At 36.8% G+C, this 27,095-nt stretch overlaps 2 protein-coding genes across 2 annotated transcripts; one reads left to right on the plus strand and one right to left on the minus strand.

Moving 5' to 3' along the window:
- Positions 1–4,147: 4,147 nt before the first annotated feature.
- Positions 4,148–6,257, minus strand: LOC110888020. The gene is made up of 2 exons (XM_022135570.1): positions 5,487–6,257; positions 4,148–5,398 (listed from the first exon to the last, which is right to left on the minus strand). Exons 1-2 carry the CDS (start codon positions 6,255–6,257, stop codon positions 4,148–4,150), a joined length of 2,022 nt encoding a protein of 673 aa, XP_021991262.1.
- A 4,154-nt stretch (positions 6,258–10,411) lies between these two features.
- LOC118484679 lies at positions 10,412–11,913 on the plus strand. The gene is made up of 2 exons (XM_035980495.1): positions 10,412–10,871; positions 11,114–11,913. The coding sequence occupies exons 1-2, from the start codon at positions 10,412–10,414 to the stop codon at positions 11,911–11,913; spliced, it is 1,260 nt and encodes a 419-aa protein (XP_035836388.1).
- The last annotated feature ends 15,182 nt before the right edge of the window (positions 11,914–27,095 follow it).

A 27,095-nucleotide genomic window follows, 5' to 3' on the forward strand; every position in this document is an offset into this window, starting at 1 on the left:
TAAGGTTTGGGTCCAATAATTGGACGCCTATTGACCACCCTGAGTCATTTAAAAACCGTCATTTCTCGGGCCGAGAACGTATTAATTTCAAACGAATTAGAGATATGTTTGAAGGTCCCATGCAATATAGCGATGAAGATTGCGCAAGAATATGTTTACTGATGCTCTTGGGTCAAGGATTTTTAGGGTTGCAGGATACAAATGCAGTCGATATTAAATTGTTACACCTGGTGGATAATCTGAATGCGTTTAACCAATATCCATGGGGTAATTATTTTTGGGAGAGCACGTATACGAACGTGTATGATATGCACGTTCGTCAAAAGGAAGACACGAGGGGTTTTTCGTTAGATGGATTTGTTTGGCCGTTTAAGGTACCTAAAAAAGCGTATATTATATTTTATATTTTAAGTGTAATGTTTGTCTTAAATTAATTTGTATACTAATAGTTGATAAATAATGCATTTACAGATGTGGATTCTGGAGGTATTTCCGGAATTTAAACAAAAGAGGGGGTATTTTGAAGGTCCGACCATCCCGAGATTTTTAGGATGGAAAGAAGGACATAGGCTATTGAAGGTGAATGTTGATGGCATCTTAGCCAATGCGGTAAAGGTGAGGTTTTTATACTTTATTTATCAAAATATAGTTAGTTTAAACTAACTATATTTTCATTCCGTTAACAGTTACAAAAGGAATTAATTTATCAAAAATATAATTACATAAAATTTTGAAAAACTGTTTAAATTATAAATTTAAAAAATTACAAAATTTAATTTCGAACATTTAACACTTTGAACCTATTATAAAAATTTTTGAAAAACGATAAATTATAAAATTTTGAAACTGTTTTCATTCCGTTAACCGTATTAAAATATAAAATAAAAAGGTAAAAATGTTAACAGTTAAACGGAATTAATTTTTAAAAAAACTGTTTAAATTATATATTAGAAACTGTTTAAATTAAATTAGAAACTGTTTAAATTAAATTATAACATTTTTTCGTTTTCAACATGTTAGATATCTGAATATAATCCCCTAATGGCTATACTACCAACTATGTTCGAGGCCGAGACTGAGTGGTATAGTTCAAGCTCGGATTATTTGGACCTTGAACGTCAAGTTTTTAATCCTGCTATGGCGACTGAAATACCCCCTCAGATTCATAATCCAATCGGCCTGAGTCAAAACTACGGCCAACCACATAAGGACTTCATTGCCAGTTGTTCGGCGATGATGAAGTTCAGGTGCCTCTAACGCACGGATTTTCAACGGAAATCCCGGTTCATACAAACCATGTTCCGTTAAAGACGGCTGAGTTTGAACGTGATGCTGGTCCCGGTCAGTTTTCATCGGGATTTTATTCTGAAGAGCAGCTTGTCTCTAAATTTCAGTCAATGATGTTATCAAACAACCGGGCATTGACTGACATGATCAACTCGGAGTGGTCGCAGAAGATGTACTCAAACAACCGCGCCTTAACTGACATGTTGAAGTCGGAGTTGTTGCAAAGTTTTCGTATGGCTCCGGTATCAACTCCAAGCCAAATACGAACACCGATGGACCAATCGCCAAAAGTATATGATAATGTAACCCATTTATTTTCATTTATTTGGTTAAAAAAGTCTAAAAAATTAAATTTAGTTTAAAATTTTTTCTAACTTTTTTTAATAATTTTTAGGCGGCAGCTGATTCCTTTTTGAATTTCAATAATGAAGTGTATGATGTGTCGCCAATTCCAGAAAATGTTACCGAAGAAGCCGTAAGTTTGGCAAGCGTATATAATTTTTATAATCCATGTATGTTTTGTTAATTTACTTCTTAAATAATGTAATTGTAGGATGACGATGTGGAGATGATTAAACTGAGGCGGTCCGAAAGGCTTGTGAAGCCTGCCAAGGCTACGCTTTCACCATTTGTAGTTTACAAAAATCTCCGCCGGAAGCAAAAAAATATTTCAAATAATGAAGATCAATTAATTGAAAAGATAAAAAATTGGGCACCAAGTAGTGGAGTTAGACAACTAACACTCACAGCAGGCGGCTATGTTGGTCCTGATTTCTGGGGGTCTTTGCTAGGCACTGAGGGGAATGGCTGGTTAAGCGATGAGGTACACTTGTTAATACTAAATATACTATAGTTTGGTATAAACTTTCGCTAAAATTGTCCAAACTTGTAACAGCATATTTTTGCATGGATGCTACACATGTATAATTCAAGAGATCCATCCGCTCGTTGGTCCATTTTACCCCTATATTTTCAGATGCATTTGCAAACTCTAGATCAGAAATTCGCTTGTTATTTCAACGGGAAAGTAGAGCCTTTTCCTCGGATATCTAGCGTTGACGAGGTGTATGTGCCGTTATTTATACCATCAATTCACTGGTTTTTAGGAGTTTTCAACCTCGTTAACGGGACCCTCACTATTTATGAAGGGTAAAAATATAATTTTAAACAGTGTTTATTTTATACTTTTAATTTCGAAAGTTATGACTTTTAAAATTAATGTTTGTTTTTTTTTTTTAGCTTGATGGGTATGCGAGATTTGGATAAAGGAAGAACGGAAGTGGTTTGCCACATCAATTTTGTTTTTGACCATTGGCTTCGTTTGCATGGTTACTATGACAACAAACCTTTACCGTTCAAATTTCCGTTTCAAACAGAATATGCAAATGATGTGCCACAACAGTCAGGACCATTAGGGGACTGTGGGGTGTGGGTTTGTATATTTCTAGACCGGTTGATTAACAAAAAACCGCTAAATGATGGTGAAAAAACAAGCATAACGGCTACAAGGATGAGGCGCCATATGTTGACACTTTTCTACAACTCGCTTATTCCTAAAGAATTAGTCAACGACCTAGAAGAGGACGACCTCGAATTTATTCAATGATTTATATTAATTTAAATTATAAACATAACTATTTGTATTAAACTTATTTTATATTATTTAGTTTTTTTTTACTGTGAAAATGTGTGTATATATATGTGTGCCCTCACTATCTCAATAATGCCACACCGAATGTCTTACTCAAACATTCCACATTCTGTGCAACGCACCATTTGGATAAACCAAAACGATGGGTTTGAACATTGGTCGCCAAATATTCTAGAGTTTTATTATGACGGCGATAATCCAACTTGCTACTCAACCTACATGGGTAAAACACCTCTGGGAAAAGAATGGTGGGGCGGATTACTTGGATTTTGTGGAAACGGATTTATTCAGGAAACGGTAACTTCGAAATACCTATTATGTTAATGATACGTTTATTAAACTTTTTTTTTTGTCAAACATTTACCATATTTTTCTTAGCATATCAATGCCTGGTGCAACAAGCTTATGTATCAACGGGCGATGTCGTCAAATGATGATCGGTGGACAGTTCTCCCGCCTACTTTTTTTAACATGATAGTAGAACAAAATAGAGAGGCCTACGGATATGGAGACGGCACAAAAGAATTTTTTCCTCCCATTTGGGAGGTTGATACGGTACATTGTCAAATATGATTATTCGGAATGTACACTTTTTTAAAAACAAAATTCCATTAAAATAATACCTTTTCCAATACTTATTTTCGTTTTAAATTTTTCCAGATTTACATGCCCGTAGCGCACAACGAAAACCACTGGTTACTTCTAAAAATAAATATGCGTTCGTTTAAAATATATGCTTATTTTCCCGTTAACTGTAACGTAAGTAACTGCGGAGAAGGATTTTGCATACACAGGAAAATACATCAAATTCTTTTAGAATTTGAATCTCCATTTGTATGGTTTCTGGGACGTATATCATACTGGCAACAATCAAGGAAAGATGGTGTACAAGCCTTAGAGTATTTGGGGGATGTTGTGTGGCCTGACCACGAAGCTCATATTGGTCGAAACTCCGGGGTTATCATATGTATGCTATTGGAAAATCTAGTTAACAACCGTTCATTAACATGGAACGAAGTAAACATGCAGGATGCTTGTGTCAGATATAGACGCTACATGGCTGATGAACTATACGCCGGGCGCTACAAACCAAGTAATTTTTGATGGCTTGTCGTACGGATTGTAAAATTTAATTCTTATATTAATTAAAAGTAGAATTTGTTACATGATTTTCATAAAATAAAACATAAAAAAAATATATATATATTATTAAAATTCTGCTAAATTATAAGATGGAAAAATGTCATCCGTTGAACTCTGCGTTTCTGTCTCTTTCTCTTTTCCTTTGCCTGATGATTTTTGTGAACGAATCTGTGATTTCATTGGATCTAAACAAACGTCACGAACATGTCCGTATGTTCGGCAACGCGAACAATATACCGGAACAGGTTCTTCCCCACGAGACAAGATTCGCCTGTTTTCTTTTGGACGACCTGATTGACGTTTTGTAATATTCGGCGGTAATACACTGCCAAGGCCTTCTGGTATTACCCATTCAGACCTATGAGGCAGAGGATTAATCGATTCTTCATACGTTTTTTTGTATACTTCGTTTGAGTAACACGAGAAAGCATAATGACTACAGTCAGGTTCACCCAAAAATCTTGAAACGGCAATCACATGCCCACAAGGTAAACCCGAAACTTGCCAGACACGACAGCTGCACGAACGATTCGAAAGATCAACTACACCCCTTTTCCCACCATCATCAACAACAAAGTTGTTTACCCGGATGCCTGCAACAGTCCAGGTTCTAGAGCCTTCAATTTTCTTTAAAATTTTCTTCTGTGCCCACTGAGTAAGTGAATGGCTCTCCTGCATGCCCTGCAATCGACGGTCATAAAACCATTTTTGTACAGACTCGCGGAAAAATTCGATAAGTTGCGTTATCGGCATCTTACGCGAGAATCTAGACAAAGAGTTAATAGACTCCGCACTATTAGATGTCATATAGTGGTATCGATTGCCGGGACAATGAGCTCTTGCCCATCTACCAAACCCAATATTTGTTAAAACCTGGCGTATTCGAGGAACAGCAAGACACAAAGCATTAAATGACTCGTTAAAGTCAGACATCCGATAAGATTTACACGTCTTCCACCATAGTGCCTCGTACTCTTTTTTTTTAGACGACGGCAAACGTAAATTCATCATTAAATGACGACAACACAGGCCGTGGTACACACGTGGAAACACATTCCTAACACCCACATGTATCGAATTCGCCCTATCCGAAATGATCGCCATATCTGCTATTTCACCAACACAATCTCTAAGCTTTGAGAGAAACCATGTCCAAGATTCACCATCCTCTGATTTTCCAATGCCATAAGCAAGGGGTAAAATCTGATTATTTCCATCCATGCCCACTGCTAAAAACAACGTCCCTTTAAATTCACCCTTTAGGTGTGCCGCGTCAATGATAACAACAGGTCTCAGATTAAACATAAAGCTACGAATCTGAAAATTAATGAAAATGAAATAAGACAAAAACCCATGTTACTTTAGAAAAAATAAGAGAAAGTAGAAAATATAATGTATAATTTACCGCCGCCCCTAAAGCAACAAAAACCATTTCAAAACGACTCTGCTCATCAACCAAGATGTGGGTAACGCTTCCAGGATTTGCAAGTTTCAAATTGTAACAATATATTGGTAGTTCCGCAAAAGAGTCTCGTGTAGTTCCTTGTAGTAGTTCAAGTGCATAGCTTTTACCACGCCAAGCTTGAAGGTTTGTTATCTCAACCTCGAACCTTTGTCTAAAATCTTTGACAATCTCTTTCGCTCGATATATCCTACCACTGTCTTTTAGTTGTTCCTTCAAAAAGTGACCCAAAACCTTTGGGTTAGCCTGACGAAAATGTGGGTGTGTTTGCGTCTTCGAACAGGTGTGACTATCGTTCATATGTTTAACAAACCATAAATTGCCACAAGGAATAGCATGAGCCTTAAATCGCCATTCACAACCATCACCCCTGCATGAAACTTCATACCGCGTCTTAGATGATCTATCAACTTTAAACTCGAAATGCTCTAACAAACATTTCTTTCCCAACTCGAGCTTCATCTCTTCTTTGTTATTGAATATATGACCGGCCTCGAACACTATAGATGAAGAACCTGATTGGTTGTGAGACGTTAAAGATTTTTCAGAATATTTTTCTAAATTTGGACACTCATCGTTTAAAACATCAAAACTTTCTTTTACTGGAATATTTAGATCTGGAGCGTTTAAATTGTTTAAACAAGACAAACCAGATGAACCAACACCAGACTCTTGAATAACATATAATTTATATAATTCAAAAGGATTCTGCATCGCCAGATCAAAAAAAAAATCTAACATCTCGATCGTTAATAATATCGATCGGATCAGTAAACGTAGACATCCGGTATGACAACCGTGTAATGTTTGGAGTATCACACATCTTAGAAACATAGTTTAAAAAACTATTATATGAATGATCTGTTTCAATTTCTAAACCACGTCTCATTGAATCGACACCAGTAACATACTCAATGTTTCCGTTAATCAAATCCCACTTCCCCTCAGTATAAACAACAAACCTGACCCTCATGTTGTGAGATAATCACCAAAAAACAATTTTTCTCTTAAAGTTCGTGTTTAAAATTAACTGATCTATATAAATTCAAAAACAAACGTCTTGAAATTCATCTAAAACGTCTTCAATTATTATTAAACGTCTTGAAATGATACAACGCGTCTCAAAGAAATAAATGAAAAAAAAAGGGACAAAAAAAATGGACAAAAAATGGCTCAAGCCGGCTAAACAGACAAAAATGGCTCAAGCCGACCAGACGTCTCAAGCCGTATTGATTTAACGGCTAGCCACTATGAAACGTCTCAAGCCGTCTCAAACGTCTTAGCCAAGACGTCTCAGCCGTCCAGGTAACATGACATGTTTGTCGGACACGTGGCACGATGTGGTTGGACAGCCGTCAAGACGTCTCACCTAGGTTCAGACGTCTCCACGAGACGGTTGACCAGGCTATTTTGGAAGGTTTGACCAAAACTTGGACATTTTGGCGATTTTCCCTATAAAAAAACTAATATAAATTATAATTTTAAAAGGCTTTGACTGAGAGTGACAGACTTCACAATCAGATCTTTTTTACTTTGGAACCAACAAACTACTCGACAAACACAAGCCACCCCTTCCTCATTCCCAAAATACACACACTTTCTCTCTCTCTCCACCATCTCCAACACTCTCTATCTCCAATGTCCAACAGATCATCACATAAATCCTTCTTCATGCCAATGCTATGTCGTTTCTCCTTAAACGACACCGTCAAACCACCCAAACTCACCCACCCCTCCCCCTCAGATCCTTCCTCTCCCAAACTCACCTGCATCGGCCAAATCAAAAAACGCTCCACCACCCCCATCACCACCACCACCAACCACCACCACTCCAACCGTTACACCAAACTCAACAAACTCTTCTCCAGCAAACACTTAATATCTCCAGCAATTGACAAAGCTTCTATCAACAAACTCAACAGTAAATCAGTTACAAGTGAAAAATGTTCGATCAACAACTTCAAAAGCACATCCGTTACAAGGAGAAGCAAGAGCTGCAACGGAAGAAACAAAGTTCCGATCAACAAAAAGAAGTATTACATCAACGAACAGGATATTATGAAAGTTGTGGTGGATAAAGAGCTCGATCCGCCTTTGCCGGTGGTGAAATGTCACCGTCGAGATCAGGAATCGAATATGAATTTGTGGAAGAGACGAGGGTTTGAAATGAAATCTCTGCAGATTCAGCCGATTCAGGTGACTCTGAATCAAAATGTTAAGGATAATAATGGTGGGTTTGCACTTTCAACATCGGCTGCAACGTTTTGATTATTGATTATTTTTTGGGGTTTTGTTTTTCTGGGGATCGATATACATTTTGGGTTGTACTTTTCACGTGTTCTTGTATTCCAGCTTTGAAACATAGCGTGTGGTTGTTGCCACTAAAGTTGTTACCTGATTATTGTTATTTTATATATTTTTTTTATTTTATAAGCTTGATAAGATTATTACCTACCGACCATGTTGGCGTTTATTTTAGTATTTTTTTTAACATCCAACGAAGGGAAACTAACCGTCCATACGCCCACCTTGATAAAACAGGTCCTTTCAGATGTAAAAAAGAATTGGCCCAAAATTATGGTTAAAGGTAAATGAAATAAAAAATATAACTTTAGTGGTGAAGCAAAGACTTGAACTTGAAACCTTTACATCATCTTGAGGTGGTTTCCTCAACTACACTACCAACACTTTTTTGTTTAATAAACGGATGGGTATATTAAATATATAATTTTATAAATGTATAAAAGGTTATAAAGTTTTTTCGATTCCTTTGAAAATTTGGGTCTCGAGCGTTGGCATGGATTGGCCAGCCCTATGATAAAACCACCATCTTATACTGATATTTTGTTATAAATAGACTTCAACCGGTGATCTTCTCTAAAAAAAATTATTCACTTACCGCTAGAGCAGTACAACCGTTATATATTTACATAGAAATAATTTTATTTTACTACTATAATTAACAACTTTTAGTTAGTTAAATTTTTAATAAACTTATTTATTGACATTTTTGGTTTTTATAATTATCAATCGCTTCATATAAGTACCCACAAGAGTTGGTACTAGTGGTGAGCAGAAAATCGAAATAACCGAACCGTAACCGAAATAACCGAAATAACCGAAAAATCCGGACCGAAAAAACCGAACCGAAACAAGAACTGACGGTTCGGTTTTCGGATTTTTAATAACCGAAAATTTCGGTTCGGTTTTCCGATAATCATTTTCAAAAACCGAAAATAACCGAACCGAACCGACAAGTTTTAATAGTGTACCAAATCTATATATTTTTAAGTTTAAGTGTTTACCCATATGCTACTAAGAATTATTAATTTTATTCTTGTTTTTAAATATTTATAATAAGAACATTACCATGTTTATTTATCATTAAAAGCATCCATTGTTTATAAGAACTAACAAAGTTTAATATAAAAAATTAAATGGTTTTCAAAGTATTATAAAAGAAAATGTCTTAACAATAACTTTGGAGAAACATTAAAATAGATTAGAAGGTTAGGTTTATGTGAATAATATTAATGTAAAAGACTAAATATATTAACTTAAATGTAAGCATTTAAGAAAGATTCTTAAACTTTGAATTATACTTTTAAGTTTTGAATCTTACATAATATGTTTCAAAAACCGAAAAACCCGAAAAACCGAACCGAACCGTTACTAAAACCGAAAAAACCGAAACCGAACGGTTTTTAAAAACCGAAACTTCGGTTACGGTTTTGGTTTTACCCAAAAACCGAACCGAACCGAACCGTACACACCCCTAGTTGGTACAAATATATGTATGTGGTGCCCAACATAAATATTGGGAAATAAGAAGTAGAGAGATATACGGTTACATAGAGGCTAATGTATATGATTTTTATATATTTTTTTCATTTAAATATTTAAGAAATATATACAGTAACGTAGTCGATACAAAACATATATACACGTGTTTGTGTTTATATGAATTTGTACAAATTTTCATATAAGTTTATTTTTTTTGTTGAAGGACTAGTTAAAGTAAGAATTGTTTTTTTACCATAATAATTGGTTTTATAGTTATAAATTATAATCATTATTTTAAACCCTTTGTTTTGTAAGCAACACTATAGTTGAATCTTACGTGTGAGGTATACATGAAAAATGATAAGTTCATAAAGAATTTTTGAACTCAAATAATATCACTGTATTATGAATATTAAAATTGTGGACCACAGGAAAGTTTCAGAATTAAATATCGACCCCCTTAAAATCTTCACATCTGAAACAAAAAGTGAAGTTGTAAACTTCAAATTAATAAAATGAACAACATTAATTGCCATAATTGGTGAACAAAACGTAATGTTGAAAACTTCAAATAATTAAAATGCACAATAGCCAATATGGTATAGTGCATTTTCTTGCTGTCGCTATATTTATATATAGTTGCCGTTGATCATAATAAAGAAAAAAAAGAAAAAAAACCCTAATATGTTATAGCTCAGTGGGTCAATGGGTTTTTCACCAAGTGGTTTCTTTATGAGAAGATCTCAAGTTTGATCCCTACTAAGGCTACACGGTATGGACCCATCCCCCCTCCCGTCTTGACCCGGTGACGCCAGCTACACCATCCCCCCCCCTCCGCGTCCCCGTCCTCTCCGTTGGTTCTTGGACGTTGGCAACGGAACCAATTGTGGGCCCCAAATCTCAAAAAGTTACCGTTTAAAAAAAAATTCCATTTTCCAAAAAAAAAAACAAACGATCATAAATTTCAAACATTTATATTTTCATTCCATTTTCATATCCATTCACAAATTTAACCCCAAAATTTCATCCCTCTCACCTATTTTTTATAAATCTTCTTCCCACTTTTATAAACCTTATACTCTATCATGGAACCCTTCAACAACCCGAACAATCCCAACAAGCCAACCCAACCTAATGTTTTCTCGGTTCCGGCATATTATCCGACGCTAGAACCGAACCAATTCTCGCAATATTCATCAAATGCGTTTGCATCATTCCAACACTCGCCAAACCAATTCGCACAATTCTCTCAAAATCAAACCCTTCAACAAATGATGTTGCGGGGTGCTTATAATTTCCCACCGAACCCGACACCACCCGTTCAACCCCAACCGATCCCGACGCAACCCTTTCAACAATCCGAACCCGACGACGATGTGGAGGTTGTTCCCGAAACCCAACCGGCTAAAGGAAAAGGAAAACGAAACAAAGGCAAGCAAGTAGTTGGTGAGCAATCGTCCAAACCGAAGTCGACTAAGTGGACGCCAATCGAAGAAGAAGCCTTAGCCAAGGCTTACATAGCCACATCTAACAACAAGACAAACGGTTCGTATTTTTTTTAAGGTTTATTTTTTTTTTAAGGTTTATACAATTTTTTAAAGTTTGTTTTTCTAAATTTTTTGTTAACAGTTTCTAAGTTTTTAAAGTTTGTTTATTTTTTTTATTTAAATTTTTTGCTCAACAGTTTGTTTAGTTTGTTTGAAGTTTTTTTATTTTTTAACAGTTTACATATTTTAATTGTTTGTTTAATTTGTTTAACTTTATATATTTTGTTTGTTTTATTATAGGTAATAACCAAACGGATGACGGGTTTTGGTCCAAGGTTTTGGCGAAGTTCCTCGACCTTATGGACCAAGGCCCGTATCGTGATATCGACTCGGTGTCGTCAAAGTGGCGGAAATTGAACTCGTCCGTCAATAGGTTTTGCGAGGAATATAATAAAATATATACAAGTGGGCGTCGTAACGGCATGAGCGACGACGATGTTTTCAAACAAGCTTTGGACAAGTATAAGGCGAACAATGGTAATACCAACTTTGCTCACGTTCGCGCGTGGGAAATTATGAAAAAGGAACCGAAATGGTCGCCGATTCCCAACGAAGTGGAGATGGCGAAACGCCAAAAAACATCGGAAACGGGTAGTTTTAGCGCCGGTGGATCGGATGCGAGGTGTCACATAAACTTAAATGATGACACCGACTTTGACAAAGAGGAGTACGCCGTACATGAAGCGGAGCGTCCACCGGGCCGAGACAAATCAAAGAAGGAGCGGGCCAAGGGGAAAGAAAAGGAAAAGGTGGACCCGAAGATGGAAGAGTTTATGGAAAACTTAAAAATGTACAACGAAGTCTCGGCCCAAAAGACGACGGCGAAGGAGCGGGCCGTGGAAGAAAAAGCTCGTGTAGAGGAAGAAAAGTTACGCGACAAGGTCCGATTGTCGAATGAGAAAATCAGAATTTCGGATGAAAATATTCGGCTCAAGGAATGGGAAATGATAACGATGGATGTCGATCAGTATCCCGAGCCGAAACGTTCGATGTTGAAAAAACTTCAAACCGACATCATGAAGAAGCATAATATTATTTAAGTCTATGTTTTTTTTAAGTTTATGTTTTGTTTTAAATTTATGTAATGTGGTTTTAATATTAATGAAAATATTTTGTTAGTTTATTTTTTAAATGTTAAAAAAAAGTAGAAGATTATATAAAAAAATATATAAAAATGGTGGGGAGGACTATGACTAGGACCATCCTCCCATACCCTCTACTTTTGGGGGATGGAGCATCCTTGGGAGGACTATGACGTGGCGCCTACGTGGCGGATGGTCCTCCAAGGATGGGATGTCACCATACCCTCTAGCCTAAGTGCAAATTATGTAAATATGGGTAAGTACCACTGTTCGATCCCTACTAAAGTACAAATTTGTAAATATGGGTAGGTACTACTGAGAGAGATTCGAACTTGAGGTGAGAGTTTAAAAGTATATACTAAGGGGAGGAGGGGTGGTTCACTAGTGATAGTTTCTATCACTCCAACTATCCAATAAAAACATGTCATGTCATCAACCAAATTTCTATCACTAGTGATAGAAATATAGGAGGGGTGGAATCCCTAGTGATGGAATTCTATCACTCCCAAACTTTTTTTAATTTTCATTTTAAAATTATAAATTTCACTAATTTTTTTAATTTTTTATTTTAAATTAGAAATTAATAATAAAACACTAAAATTAAAAATTTCATTAAATTTAAAACATACTACTTCAATTTAACATACAAGAAACATAAAATTTAAAAAACAAAACCTACTCCTCGTCCGAATCCGGAAACTCCAAACCTAGAGAACCTACTAGTTTGATTAAATCGAATCTCAACCGAAAGTGAGTTTCTTCGTTACGCAATTGTAAATGGATATCTTGTGGAACTTGAACTTGTGTAGGAGGATCCGGCACCCAATCCGGGGATATTGCACGTCCGTCGTGTTTGATCAGCATATTGTGCAATATGATACATGCATACACTATGCTATGTATTGATTTCTTGGTCATCGAACGAACCGGTCGGTGTAGCATACCCCATCTACCCTTTAAAACACCAAATGCCCTCTCAACATCTTATCTTGCCGATTCTTGCAATATTTTGAACGCCTTTTCTTTAGCCTCGACAGGAAATGAGGGAGCTTTCACAAAAACAGACCAAGACGGGTAGATACCATCCACAAGATAAAAGCCTCGTCTGTAATGTCGACCGTTAACATAGAAAGGAGAGGAAGGTGCGGTACCATCCGTTACGCTTTGGAACAAGGGCGACGTGTGCAACACATTGATGTCGTTGTTTGAACCTCGAACACCGAAATACGAATGCCAAATCCATAAATCATTCGACGCCACCGCTTCTAGTATGATGGTTGGTCTTTTGATGTCTCCCCTCACATACACCCCTCGCAACTCTCTTGGACAATTTTTCCACTCCATATGTGTACAATCGATGCTACCGAGCATCCCGGGAAAATGCCATCTAGCCTCGTGTGCGGCGTAAATACGTGAGATGTCGTGGCTCGTCGGTTTACGTAAAAACTCGTTAGCATACAACTTAATGACCGCATTGCAAAAAAATTGCAAACATTCACGTGAAGTTCTTTCAGACATAGCTAGGTATTCATCATATTGATCGGGTGGGTTACCTGTCGCTAGTTGGCGAATGGCGGACGTGCATTTTTGTATCGGCGTGAAACTTGGTTTGCCCCTCGCATCGTAACGTTCTTGAAACCATTCCTCGCTTGCTTCGATGTCTCCAACAATCTTTAAAGATAATTCTTTAGGTAAACGAAACCGATCTCTAAACATTTCGGCATTGTATAGCGGGTTTTCTACAAAATAATCGTTCATCAAAACTTCGTTGGCACGTATACGATCACGGTCGACCATCTTCTTCTTTGGGCGGGACGACTCGGCATCAAGCTCGTTATACACCGACACTACATAGTTTAGCGTATCGTTGTCGGAAGACGACTCGGAATCGGTATCGCTAGACATCGGAAACGTCGAATCCGTAGGGAATTCCATTTGAGAAAGATATAAAAATTGTGTGAAATGGGTTTAAATTGGTATAAAATATGTAGATTGGTGTGTGTAAAATGGTTAAAATGTAGATATATAAATAGATAAAATGGATAATTTTTTTTTTAATTGATTGTTTACCGTTTTAAAACGGTCAAATGTTCAAACGGTCGAAATTTTCAAATGTTCAACGCGTGCTCGGTTCAACGCCGTGATAGTTCCACGCGTTATATAACCGGCGGCGGCGGTGTTCCCGTTGAAGTTTCACGCGTTGTGAGATGGTATAACGGACCACCCCGTGTCCTCTAACCCTTTGTAGTAAGCTAAAAATCCAGCTCATCGATCTGCTAATATAATAAAATAAAATGAACAACATTTCCGTTCAAAAAAAAAAATGAACAACATTAATTACCATAATTGGTATTGGTTCAAGAGGTCAATGTGAAATAATGGTCTAAATTGAATTGTCTCGATAGTCTTTTTTGTTTGATTTGATGGCTATCCACCATCATTAATTTTGTTTATGTTGGGCATTGCTAGCTCCTTCTTTGTGGTCTCGCTTAATGAAACTTACCATTCGGAAATCTACCATCATCAATACATATACAATGGTTTGCAGCATGAAACTTTGGCAAATAATACGTAGGCTAATGCGCTTAGCTTAACATGAACCCATCTCGGATCAAACCGAGTGTACCTCTTCATGGTTTCACCTGTCAACAACTAGATAAATTTCTTTTGAACGGCCATCATACTCTTTATTACTTAGCAAGACGCTACACCAAACATACAAGGAAGCCAACAAAAGGAGCACCAACAACAACAAAAAACAAACCGGAAACAAAGACCAAGACAGCCAAAGTGCTGCATACCAAGGAGAAGCAAACAAACTGAAACAAGGCTGAAACAAAACTTACTGATCAACTAAAACCCTCAATCTTCTCCAATTCTCCCAGATTATGGCTGAATCTTTAGAGCAATTTTTAACCCATAAGAAACTCATGGTCTTTACTTCCTCCATGATCCTCGATCCCTTCGGATATGTGCCATTAAAAATTAACTTATTCCTAGCATCCCAAACACTCCGAATTGTAACTTGGGCAATGGCTTGGAACATCCTTTTCTTTTTCGTAGACAATGGCAAGTAAAAAAATATGCAGACATAACACATAACTTAAATTTCATGGTTTTGGGATTAGTTATTAAAAAATATGCGATTGAAGCTGTTTAAGGTTTATAGGATAATTTATAATTTAGATAACTAATTTTAAATATAGTTAATACTGTAAACATAATAAACTTCTTTATTTTACACGAGAAACATTTTAGTTTAATTTTCCAAAACATATATTTAAGTTTTCTTTAAATTACTTTTTACCCGATTGAAATTTAATCAAATGATGTTGAAAGTTTGTAATTACCCGGATTGTAGTTTAACCAAATGATGTTGAAAGTTTGTAAAAATGTCTTGGGTTTCTTTATATACACATAACATATACAATTTGTTAAGAATTATAAAAATTAAAGTGACATATTGATTAAAAAAACGTTAAACAGTTTAGGTTTGCGTCTTTTTATTCTGGCAATAATTTTGTGTTTAATTAACCTCGCCCTTTTCTTATAACGTTCAATTATATATTATATCGAATTTTTCTCATGAATATATTGGAAACAAGCTTCAAATTTGCAGGCCAGACAGTTATGACCCACTTTTAGTTCCAAAACCAGAACCGACCATCAAAATATTGATTAAAAATCATGACTGATTGTAAGCATGTTGTGCTGGGTGGGTGCATCATGTGTCATAGGGTTATAGACCAAATGAGAGGGGTTATCATACAATAAAAGTCTCGTGTTCGACAGGGCGGTCTTCTAAAATCTTCGAAAATACGTAAGTCCTCTGCGAATATAAAATACGGGCCCCTAAAATATAAACTTCTTAAAAAGAATATACAAAAAGGTTATAAATATATGAAAATGAATTAAAAATTTGTGGAATCACCCGCATGTTGTGGCGGTCTGCTTTTTTTACGTGGAAACGTAGATAAAAAGCACATCACACGTGCATTTGGGCAACGAAGCGTAGAAAGAAAACACGTTGTAATGGTAAATTAAGAAAATACGGAATAGTTACGTCGTAACTTTAAAAATCGTTATTTACGATCATAAAAACCATCGTAACATATCAAAAATTATTTAGAAAATACACAGAGTTGAAAGAGATAAAAACAAAATAAGACTTTTTTCATAAAAAATGGAACATACAAAACTAATTGTAGATTGAATAATATTTAAGAAATTAACATAAATAATTATTTTTAAACTAGATTTGAGAAATAACTATGATAAAAATAAAATATTGTTCAACAATATTATGGCGAGTTAATTTTTATAAAATGATAAAAGTAATTTTAAACGCCTTAAAACGTAATAAAAACGTGAAATAAAATACTCGGTAGTTAGTTAAATACTTGTTTTTGCTTGAATATGTATATATATGTGCATAGAAAGTGTGTGTGCATGTCTAATGTGGCGGCCCCTTATGGTGTCCACCATACCCCTTTTGTTCCAAGTGTTAGCTATATAGAAAACTCAATCATAACTAAATTCACCACACTCAACACTTAACAAATTTCCAAGACACAAAAACCTTTCATCTCTTCCTCTCTCTCTCTCTCTCTTACCTCTCGGCCGAACACCCGCATCATCATCATCACCATTTTCAAATTTTGATCAAGTTATAAAGAACCATGTATAATACAAGTTAGTTTCAAGTTTGTTTGAAGATCCAAGAAGGTTTTCAAGGTGAATCCAAAGAAGAACAAGCTCCATCTCATCAATTTTTATCAAAATCTTATTTTAACAATCTTGTTCTTGAATTCTTGATGAAGATGATGATGGAAAGTTTCACATAAACTTGTAATTCTTCTCAAACTTTGAAATCTAAATAAGAAAATGGTTTTAATCAAACTAAAAAATGGAAGTATGTGCGTTTGTATGTATGTATCTATGGCCGAAAGTATGTGCTTGTGTGTATGTGTAATGGTATTTTGATAAGATGTTAAGTATTGAAATAAGGAATGATTGAAAAGTTCATGTTTACATAATTGAAAGTGATTAACATGAAAGTGATTGTGATTTAAGTTGGTTGATGAAAAATTTAAGATAAAGTATGTATAGTGGCCGTGAGTGTGTGTATACATGTGTTAATGATTTTGTTTTAATTGTTAGTTAGTTTGTGATTGATGTGATTCTTGGAAGGTTAATGCATGTTTAATCAAAAAGGTTCTTTATGAAAGATTCTTGTGATATGAGATGATTAAGTGAAAAAGTTGAAGTTTGGAAGTATATGTTGATAGGTTTACGGAGAAAACCTACAAACTCCCAAGAACATAAGAGAAGAAGAGAGACATAAAACTAAAGTTTCATTCAACAATTTTCTACCTTCTTTCATTAAACTCAAACCATTCTTAAATACAAGAAAATGGAAAATTAACTATAGTAAACATGGGATAATGCATAAACATGGAAACGTGAAATGATTGGCTTATCCTAAAATGAATGAGAATTAACTACTGAACATGTAAACGTGGGCATGTGATGCAAGTAATTTGGGTCTGGGTCGGGTTGCTTGGGCCAGAGGTGGGTTTAGGGTAGGTGACCCGTATCAATACTCCTACCCTGAAAAAAGTCCTTGTCCTCAAGGACGAAATGCATGTCCACGGTGGTTGCCATTCGAGTCGTACCATGGCATTAGGATCGGTATCAATATAACGGCACGGTGGCAACCACGGTGGTCTCCATTCCCTTCTGCCGATGGCATTCGGGTCTGCATCATTGAACTTGGAGCACCGGTTTTTGAATGAGACATGGCCATCGAGCAAGACAAATGTATATTGTGACAACTGGCACAAAACTGGTAATTTTCATACAATTTAATTAATACTTGATAACTGCAATTATGTGCTTAAATCTCAACATTGTTGATTACATGATATACTTGTGAATTCATGCACGTTTTATACTACAAGATATTGCTTTATGCATTAATGAACAGCGTTGCGTCAGAAATACTAGTAAACTCACCGGTAAGACACATTGTGTCAACAATTCTGCAGAAAGCAGTTAGACAATAGAATTGGGGCCTAGGTGTAGGTCCAACGACAAGAATACATTAAAACCTAAGAGTACATACAAGGGTTAACATATAGACTTTCCGGAAGCTAAAATACGCACTGAAAAGCACCCGAAATACACTTTAAATGCTGAATTTTACATATTTCAGCAAAATTCAACATTGTAACAAGATTTTACCCTGTAAAAAGATGACAAATTGATCCAGAATACTTTCCTAAGTGTCGGGAATTGAAAGCATCACAAAAGGGGACATAAAGGACACTAAACGGTGCAATTTAGCACTTTAACGAACCGGTATTTAACCGAACATCCAGACATTACCCGGAACATCAAAATATTACTAGAAGCATTGTTTACTTATTTCTGAGCTAGTTATGAACCCCGAACACCCTAACACCCACTAAAATATCTAGTAACTAGCTTAACTAATTAAATACTTGGATTTGAATTATGGACTAACTAATTGGTTAAAAATTACACATTACCCCCCCCCTATTTGCATATGGACGGTCACATGGTGGTCCCCACTAAGATCCTTACTTGATCCTATTTGATTCACTTAAATCTTCTAAGATTAGCCAAAGATCATGTATGTACTAATGGGAACATATTAACCATGGGTTAAAGCATAAGCATGTAATAAGAAGACCACCATCCCCATCTTCTTTCACACACTTCACACACCAACTTCTCCTCCTCCCTTGCTCCATTCATGGCCGAAACTCACCCAATCACCACCATTATTTTCATCCAATCCCAAGTTAACATAAGGTGCTAGAAGGTGATTTAGGAAGTTGGAAGCTTGTGGATCTTGAAGGACCATCTTCATTTGCTTTTAACCAACACTTTTGTCATCTTCAAGTTCTAGTAATCTTCCCTAGCCTTGTTGCTAGTGGTGAGCCCTCATGATCTCTTATTACTTCATGTGTTGTTGGTTAAAAGATGATATATATTGTTAAACACTAGAACACTAAAGAACATGATCATGATACTTTAACATAAGCTTGAAAACATAAGAATACATGTAAATGATGATGATTTACTTCTTGTTGATTGATTATTAGTGTTAGTGATGTTAAACATCATATGAAAACTACTAGATTGTGATTAAACACATGATCTAGTAAGTTAAAGTGGTGATCTTGTGAAAGACCAAGATCATCATACTTTATGTCCTCATGAACTTGAATGAAGAAAGTGATTTTCATATGTAAAAATAATTTAAACAAAACACAAATCTTGTAAATAGATGATTTCCAAAATGATTTTCTCAAGAAACCAAGTTTATTTATGAGATTTACAAAGTCATGGTTTCTAAATAAACTAAGTATATTTTTAGTGTTTAAACAAGACTAGAAACATGTGTGTAACAAGAAAAATACAAAAGAAATATTTTTAGAAAAATCATCTTACAAGTTGTAAATGACTCAATCTTTCAAGAATGAGATTTACAAACAAATGACCATGTTTTTAAGGGTAACTAAACCTACTAAATAACATGGTAGGTTACTACAAGTTTTCACAAAAACTTCAAGTTCATGATGTAGTGTAATTTACTTGATTTTGGCACTTGATAAGTATTGAATGAGTTGTTGATTGTTGTGATAATTTTAAAAGAAAATAAACACATGTTTTGAAAACATGGGAAACCTCCATTTTTAGGGGAAACTATGTCAAAATTTCTATAGAATTTTGACACTTAGAAAAATATAAGTTTTGGTGAAACTTATTCCCTAAAAATATTTACCAAGGTTTCCCTCATTTTTATTTGAACTTCAAGATTAAGAAATGATGATTTCTTCAAGATGGAAATTGATACTAAGTATGTATATTTTTGAGAAAAATATATATATTTATTAATCACCAAATTTTGTGCTAAGTGTATGTAGTATGTATTACATGTAATAGTGTATTAGGACTTGAAAATACACTAAATACTCCTAAAGAGTGAAAATACGAAAATACACATACAACGTGCTTAGACAAATACAAGAGAATATATTTATGAAAATATATTTCTTAAAAGATTACGTAACTTGGACAAGTTATGAACATGAAATAAGGTTTTGGACAAAATACATAATTCGGGTGAAAATACAAGATACTTATATTTATTTCTGAGAAAATAATATAAGTAAGACACATAGTTAAAAATATAAATTATTTTTAACACACGAAGAACAAATACATAAAAGATGGTGACTTGTACTTGTGCGATACAAGTCTAGTGACTAACGTTAATAAAACACGCATAGGTCACGACGCTATATAAGCAAACCCGATGAAGTTTACGACGCAGAAACGCGAAGTTGTGAGTTCATGCTCCCCCTTTTCTTTTAACTGTTTTCAGTTTTATAACTTCGGGGGTGAAATACATGTTACAAATGTTACAATGTTTACAAATGGTATGATGGATACAAGAATTGAGGAATGATACGAGAAATCGTGTCACGAATAGGGTACCATAAGCACCATTAATCGTGTACATACTAAGACCGCAGAACAAAAGGTTAGATCTAATGGGTTTTCGGGCAGCCACACTCTTGGTGAAAACTAGTGCCAAGTAGTGCTTTTGTGTCTCAGTCGTGAATCGACAACTAGAAAAATGCCTACGGTTTGGATGCTTCCTATGTCGTGTCACATGTTAATGGCTTTGCAACCCATTAACAACCTAGATACATACAGAAATACTTGATTTATACAAGATACATACCATGTTTTTCATACAAAGTATACAAACGTTCAATACAAGAACTGCATGAATTCACACCAACATTATGTTGACGTTTTTCCAAAAACTTACATGTATTTCAGGTAACTAAAATGGATGTGCGCGCGGTCTTACTCATCCTCCTGGATGTTGTTTATGTTTATCTTTAAATAAAGTTGTAAACTTTCAAACAATATGTTGTCTTGTGATGTAAACACTTAATCTATGTTTTTAGTACCGTAATGTTATGGGTATTTGAAGTTATTTTTACGAGCATGTAGTATGTTTACCTTTCGTATGCAATGAGAACCTTTCATGATCACACCTCGTGCTTCCGCCTTAGAAAGGGGTGTGACAGATTGGTATCAGAGCTGCGATTGTAGTGAACCATGATTCCTTTTCGAGTCTAGTCTACAATCTTTAGGATCCTTTCACGAAAATAATTTTTCAAAAAGTTTTCATTGCATAAAACTTTCCGCGACATCCACTACCTGAAACTGTTTACAAGAGTCAAGAAAAGACACTACGAGGCTTAGGGTGCACTGGAGTAGCACTTGTCTGTGATTAAGAATTACTTGCAATTATGTGTGATAATTGATATATACGTATACTAGAAGTAGAATGTCACAGGTATATGTGACTTCGTCTGAAAACAATGGCCTATCTGAAGGAAGAGATACGAGGATGAAACGAACTGTGCGGACTGTGCAAGGAGTTACGCAATTATGGATGCATACATAATTATGGAATTCAGTGCACAGAAACCACAACAAGTCTTATCACGTATAGATTCCCTCAGTACAAGAGAAGGTCAAACGTGAACACCCTTTCCCCAGACTATTAAATACTCTGTTGGAGTAATAATATAGGGTATAAAGATAAGAACCGCCAATGTGAATATCTTATGATGCAACAGTATTTATCTATTTTTGCATGCTTGTTGCTGTATGGATTGATACGTTTGGCGGATTGTTTGGTGTCACTTATGTGGTATATGCCTGTATATATATACTACTACTATCCCGTATGACGATATCAAACAAATGTCTAACCCTATTGTGTTGTGTTTTGTCAGAACATCGCACCCAGAAGAGCTGTGAACGCTCGTGATCAACCTCCTCCTCCCCCACTGCCAAGAACTGCTGAAGAGCTAAACGCCCTACTGGAAGAAAGGATCTCCGCAGCTATCGCGCAGTACGAGGCGAACCGTACTGAAGATAGTGGAGGACCAAGAAATGCGAGACGTAATGGGAATGGAGATTCATCTGGAGGAAACGCAGCTCAGGGTTGCACTTTCAAGCAGTTTCTCGACTGCAAACCACTGAACTACGATGGCACTGGAGGTGTAGTGGCATTTGTACGCTGGATGGAGAAGACCGATGCCACTATCCGCATGAGCAAGTGTACCGCGGATCAACAAGTCACTTTTGCTACAGGGTTGTTTGTTGATGAAGCTTTGACTTGGTCGAATTTGCAAGTCCAAACTCTGGGTGATGATGCTGCGTATGGCATGTCTTGGGATGAGCTGAAGGAGAAAATGAGAGAGAAGTATTGCTCTCGTGCTGAACTCCAAAGGCTGGAGACTGAGTTCTGGCACTTGACCATGGAAGGTGCTGACATTGCTGGGTATACTCGAAGGTTCCACGATCTGTCGAGAGTGATCCCTTATATGGTGACTCCTGAATTTAAGCGCGTTGAACGCTACATTTGGGGATTGGCCTCAGAATTTCGCAGCATGGTAACTTCGGCCAAACCCGCAACAACCACTGAGGCTGTAACTCTGGCTGTCAGCCTTACTGAAGATGTTGTTCGAATGAAGAAGTTATCGTTGAACCCAACAGAAAAGACCGAGACGCATGCTGAGTCGTCCAGTGACAAGAAAAGGAAACATGCAAACCTGAATCAAGCAACTCGTAACAACAAGGGTTCCAACAACAAGAAGCATGACACTAACCCGCCTCAGGAGGCGAAAACTCTTGCAACCATGAATGACGCTCCTGCCAAAAGATACCTGGGCACTCTGCCCATTTGCAACAATTGCAAGCGTCATCATGAAGGGGTTTGTCGCATTCCAAAATGCGACAAGTGTGGAAAATTGGGTCACCATGCTGAGGATTGTTGGGGAAAGGAAATAGGAACGGGAATGGAAACTGCAACGGTGCTGGTAATAGGAACGGTGGTGGAAATGGAAATGGCAATGGTAACCGAAATGGTAATGGAGCTGGGCACCAGGGATGCTTTAGTTGTGGAAGCAAGGATCATTTCATGAAAGACTACCCAAAGGGGAACAACGCTCAGGCTCGAGCATTTGTGATTGGAGCAAGGAACGCATGCGACGACCCTAATGTGGTCACCGGTACGTTTCTCGTAAACAATCACTTTGCATCCATATTATTTGACACTAGTGCCGATTATAGCTTCATGTCTGTGGAATTTAAACGTATGCTTGGAATAGAATCTAGTAGATTAGATATTCCTTATTCCATAGAACTAGCCAATGGTAAACTTGTTGAATCAGGCGAAGTTGTTAGAGGTTGCACATTAGAACTTGGTGAGCAAAGATTTAGCATCGATCTCTTACCTATCCAATTGGGTAGCTTCGATGTAGTGGTCGGAATGGACTGGTTGTCCAAGAACAAGGCTGAAGTTATTTGTCATGAGAAAATCATTCGCATCACTCTAGCGAATGATGAAACTCTCATCGTACATGGAGAAAAGCGAGATGCGCCTCTGCGAATCATTAGTTGTATGAAGGCACAAAAGTGCTTAAGGAAAGGATGCGTTGCTTTCCTAGCACACGTGGTAGATAAGAAGGCTGAGGAGCCGAAACTCGAAGACATTCCTGTGGTAAAGGAATTCCCTGATGTTTTTCCCGAAGATCTGCCTGGACTACCTCCGCAACAACAAGTCGAATTCCATATAGACTTGTTTCCAGGAGCCGCTCCTGTAGCCAAGGCACCCTATCGGCTTGCACCATCCAAAATGCAAGAATTATCTACACAACTCCAGGAGTTGTTGGATAAAGGATTCATAAGGCCAAGCTTCCCGCCCTAGGGAGCTCCAGTACTGTTCGTGAAGAAAAAGGATGGAACTCTGCGGATGTGTATCGATTACAGAGAACTGAACAAGCTCACAATCAAGAATCGGTACCCACTACCAAGGATTGATGACTTATTTAATCAGTTACAAGGATCAAGCTACTATTCCAAGATAGATCTTCGATCTGGATACCATCAGTTAAGAATCCAAGAAGAAAGCGTACCAAAAACTGCATTCAGAACACGTTATGGGCATTACGAGTTTCTTGTGATGCCATTCGGACTGACGAACGCACTAGCGGTCTTTATGGATCTGATGAACCGCGTATGCAAACCATATCTCGATAAATTCATGATTGTATTTATCGATGATATCCTGATTTACTCACGAACGAAGGAAGAACATGAGCAACACCTCAGAACTATTCTGGAACTACTGAAGAAGGAGAAACTTTATGCAAAGTTCTCAAAATGCGGATTCTGGATTCGCGAAGTACAGTTCCTTGGTCACGTTGTGAACGAGAAGGGCATTCATGTAGACCCATCCAAGATTGAAGCAATAAAGAATTGGGAAGCCCCCAAAACCCCAACTGAAGTTCGACAATTTTTGGGCTTAGCGGACTATTATCGACGGTTTATTGAGAATTTCTCAAAGATAGCTCAACCGCTAACTACCCTTACGCTGAAAGACAAGAAGTACGACTGGGGTGACAAGCAGGAAGAAGCCTTCCAACTACTCAAAAATAAGCTATGCGATGCACCAATACTATCCTACACGAAGGCACAGAAGACTTCGTGGTATACTGCGACGCTTTGCGCCAAGGTTTGGGTTGCGTGCTCATGCAACGCCAAAAAGTCATCGCTTACGCTTGAAGACAATTGAAGGTTGTTGGTGCATCCGTCTTTCGACTTCGTCTTGAATCGAGTCTTGTATAGAAATAGGTAGATTAGGGCTCGGGAATCAAGAAATTGGTCATTGTAAGTGATTCCGCTTAAAATGACCTTATGTCATTTCAAGCGAAATCTCATTCTTTCCTGATTCCGCTCGAGTGCATAGATGCTGATTTCGCTTGAGATTATACATTATGATTCCGCTTGAAACGTGTTCAAGCAGAATATGGTTGCCTATAAATAGGCTGTTGGAGCGAAATCACAGTGTAGAGTCTTCCGGTTTGCAACGAAGTGCTGCCGAAGTGTTGTCGTGCTTGTAAAAGGATTGTATATCAATAAAATCAACAGTTTAAAGTGAATACGGCTGAAATAACATCAGTACATTAGTTTCCGCCTCTTGTATTGGTGAAGTACTCTTCTGATCGACTCGTTCGGGTCGGAAAACGATCCTACAAGTGGTATCAGAGCTCAGGAGGAAGAGTTCTTGCCATTTCAGCTGTATTTTCTATTTTCTACACCTTCTTCTTCAAAATTGAAAATTTTTCCACAGTAAAATTGGCTCAATTTTTCTCATAACACGCGCAATCATGTTTTAATAAATCCTTGAAAGTTTCAGAATTAAAATCGAAGTAAATCTTTAGATTTTTATTATTCCGCTTGAAATCTTGTTCGAATTGATGACGTCACTGTGATTCCGCTTGGAATTTGCCTTGATTCTGCTTGAAAACCGGGGTTTTGCTTGAGATTGTGACTGATTCCGCTTGAATCAACTTGATTCCGTTTCAAAGATTGATTCCGCTTGAACTTTCTAAGTGATTCCGCTTCAGTTGGTATTCCACTTGAACAGTCATTGGTATTTCGCTTGAAGTGTATTCTTGTTATTTCGCTTGAAAGGAGGGTTCGCTTGAAATTGAAAATTTGTGAACTTTTTGATATTTGAATCATGGAGAACGAGTTTTATAATGCCTTTGCTGGTCCAATGAACATTACTCAGAGTACATTGCTTGAAAATGAAACGGGAACAACTCAGAAACCGCCTAAGCTTATGGACATTGATGATTATAATGGTTGGTCTGAGCGTTTTGGTAACTGGATTGAAGCATATCATTTGGATGCTTGGGATCATACTGAAGTGCCATATTTCAGACCTCTTGGCAGTGATCGACAGAAAATACCAATTAGAGAATTAAGTCCTGATGAGAAAAAGAAATACAAAGATGAGAAGTTGATGGTTAGTTTGTTGCAGCAGGCAATTAAAGAAGACATCCTGGTTTTACTTCAACATGATGGTAGTACATATTCGATTTGGAAAGAATTAGAAGCAAAGTCTCTTGGTAATGATGATCTACTCAGTGTCTCTAATGAAGAAAGAATTTAATTTATTTCGTGGTTTGAGAACGGAAAGCACCAAGCAAATTATTGAAAGATACTGTAACTTGGTGAAAAACATGATAAGACTGGGCATCAACAAAAGTAAAGATGAGCTGATTGAGAAGCTGGCAGATGCGTTGCCAAGAGATGGAGCAAAGGAAGATTGCGAAGAACTATGATGGAGAACAAGATATCAGATTATATTTCAAAAGTGGTGTTAATGAGAAGACGCATTTTTCTCCAAAAGTTGAAACTGCGTTTAGTACGAAAGAATCTTCTGAAAAGTCATCCCAAGGATCAAGCAGCAAAACAGGATTTTCGTCATTTCCAACATTTGATCCACAATTTTCTACAACAAAGAGTGTCAAAGTTCTTCAATGCAACATTGCGTTAAAACTTGAAAATGATCAGAATTATACTGAAGAAGTTGCTAAAAGTCACATGTCTTTGTTGGTGACTGTGCTTGAATCTTATGGAGGCTTAGTTACAGGGAGGATCGGGAATCCAATGCTCACGAAGGAGGATTACGATCAAATTGATGCTGGGAGATGGAATTAATGGATATAAAATGGTGCATGGCTAGTGTGTTGAGACAGGCTAAAAAGTTTAAACAAATTACAGGCAGAGACGATTTTCGCGAGGCTCATGTTTCAACTTTAGGTTTTGATAAGTCTAAAGTTACTTGTTTTCGTTGCAGGGAAAAGGGGCATTTCAAAAGAGAGTGCACAAATCGCGAAGCGAGTGGAGCTCAAAATCCTTTCGGAAACAATGATTACTACAAAAAGGCGATTTATCATCAAGTCACACAACAGCCACATCAACAACATCAGGCACAAACTGCACATGGTAGAAAAGAAATTGAAGATTCAAAGAGAGCATGTCTGGTTAATCAGGGCAAGGATAGTGGATTCAGTTGGGATAAATATATTCCAACGGATAGTAAAGTATGCTTGGCAGATCAAGACGATGAAAAATTACCAGATGGTTTCAGTTGGGAAAATTATTGCCAGGACCAAGAATTCATGGCCAAAGAGATGTTAAACGCTAAAGCTTTTGTTGCTAAT

Source organism: Helianthus annuus, chromosome 2 (genome assembly GCF_002127325.2).
Source record: "Helianthus annuus cultivar XRQ/B chromosome 2, HanXRQr2.0-SUNRISE, whole genome shotgun sequence".
Lineage (NCBI taxonomy): Eukaryota > Viridiplantae > Streptophyta > Magnoliopsida > Asterales > Asteraceae > Helianthus > Helianthus annuus.

Excerpts from the sequence above, each read along its gene's own strand:
- LOC110888020 (XM_022135570.1), bottom strand. The coding sequence starts at position 6,257 with ATGCAGAATCCTTTTGAATTATATAAATTATATGTTATTCAAGAGTCT. Across the intron at positions 5,399-5,486 it reads TTGTTGCTTTAGGGGCGGCG|ATTCGTAGCTTTATGTTTAA; the intron begins GTAAATTATACA and ends ATTAATTTTCAG.
- LOC118484679 (XM_035980495.1), top strand. The coding sequence starts at position 10,412 with ATGGAACCCTTCAACAACCCGAACAATCCCAACAAGCCAACCCAACCT. Across the intron at positions 10,872-11,113 it reads ATCTAACAACAAGACAAACG|GTAATAACCAAACGGATGAC; the intron begins GTTCGTATTTTT and ends GTTTTATTATAG.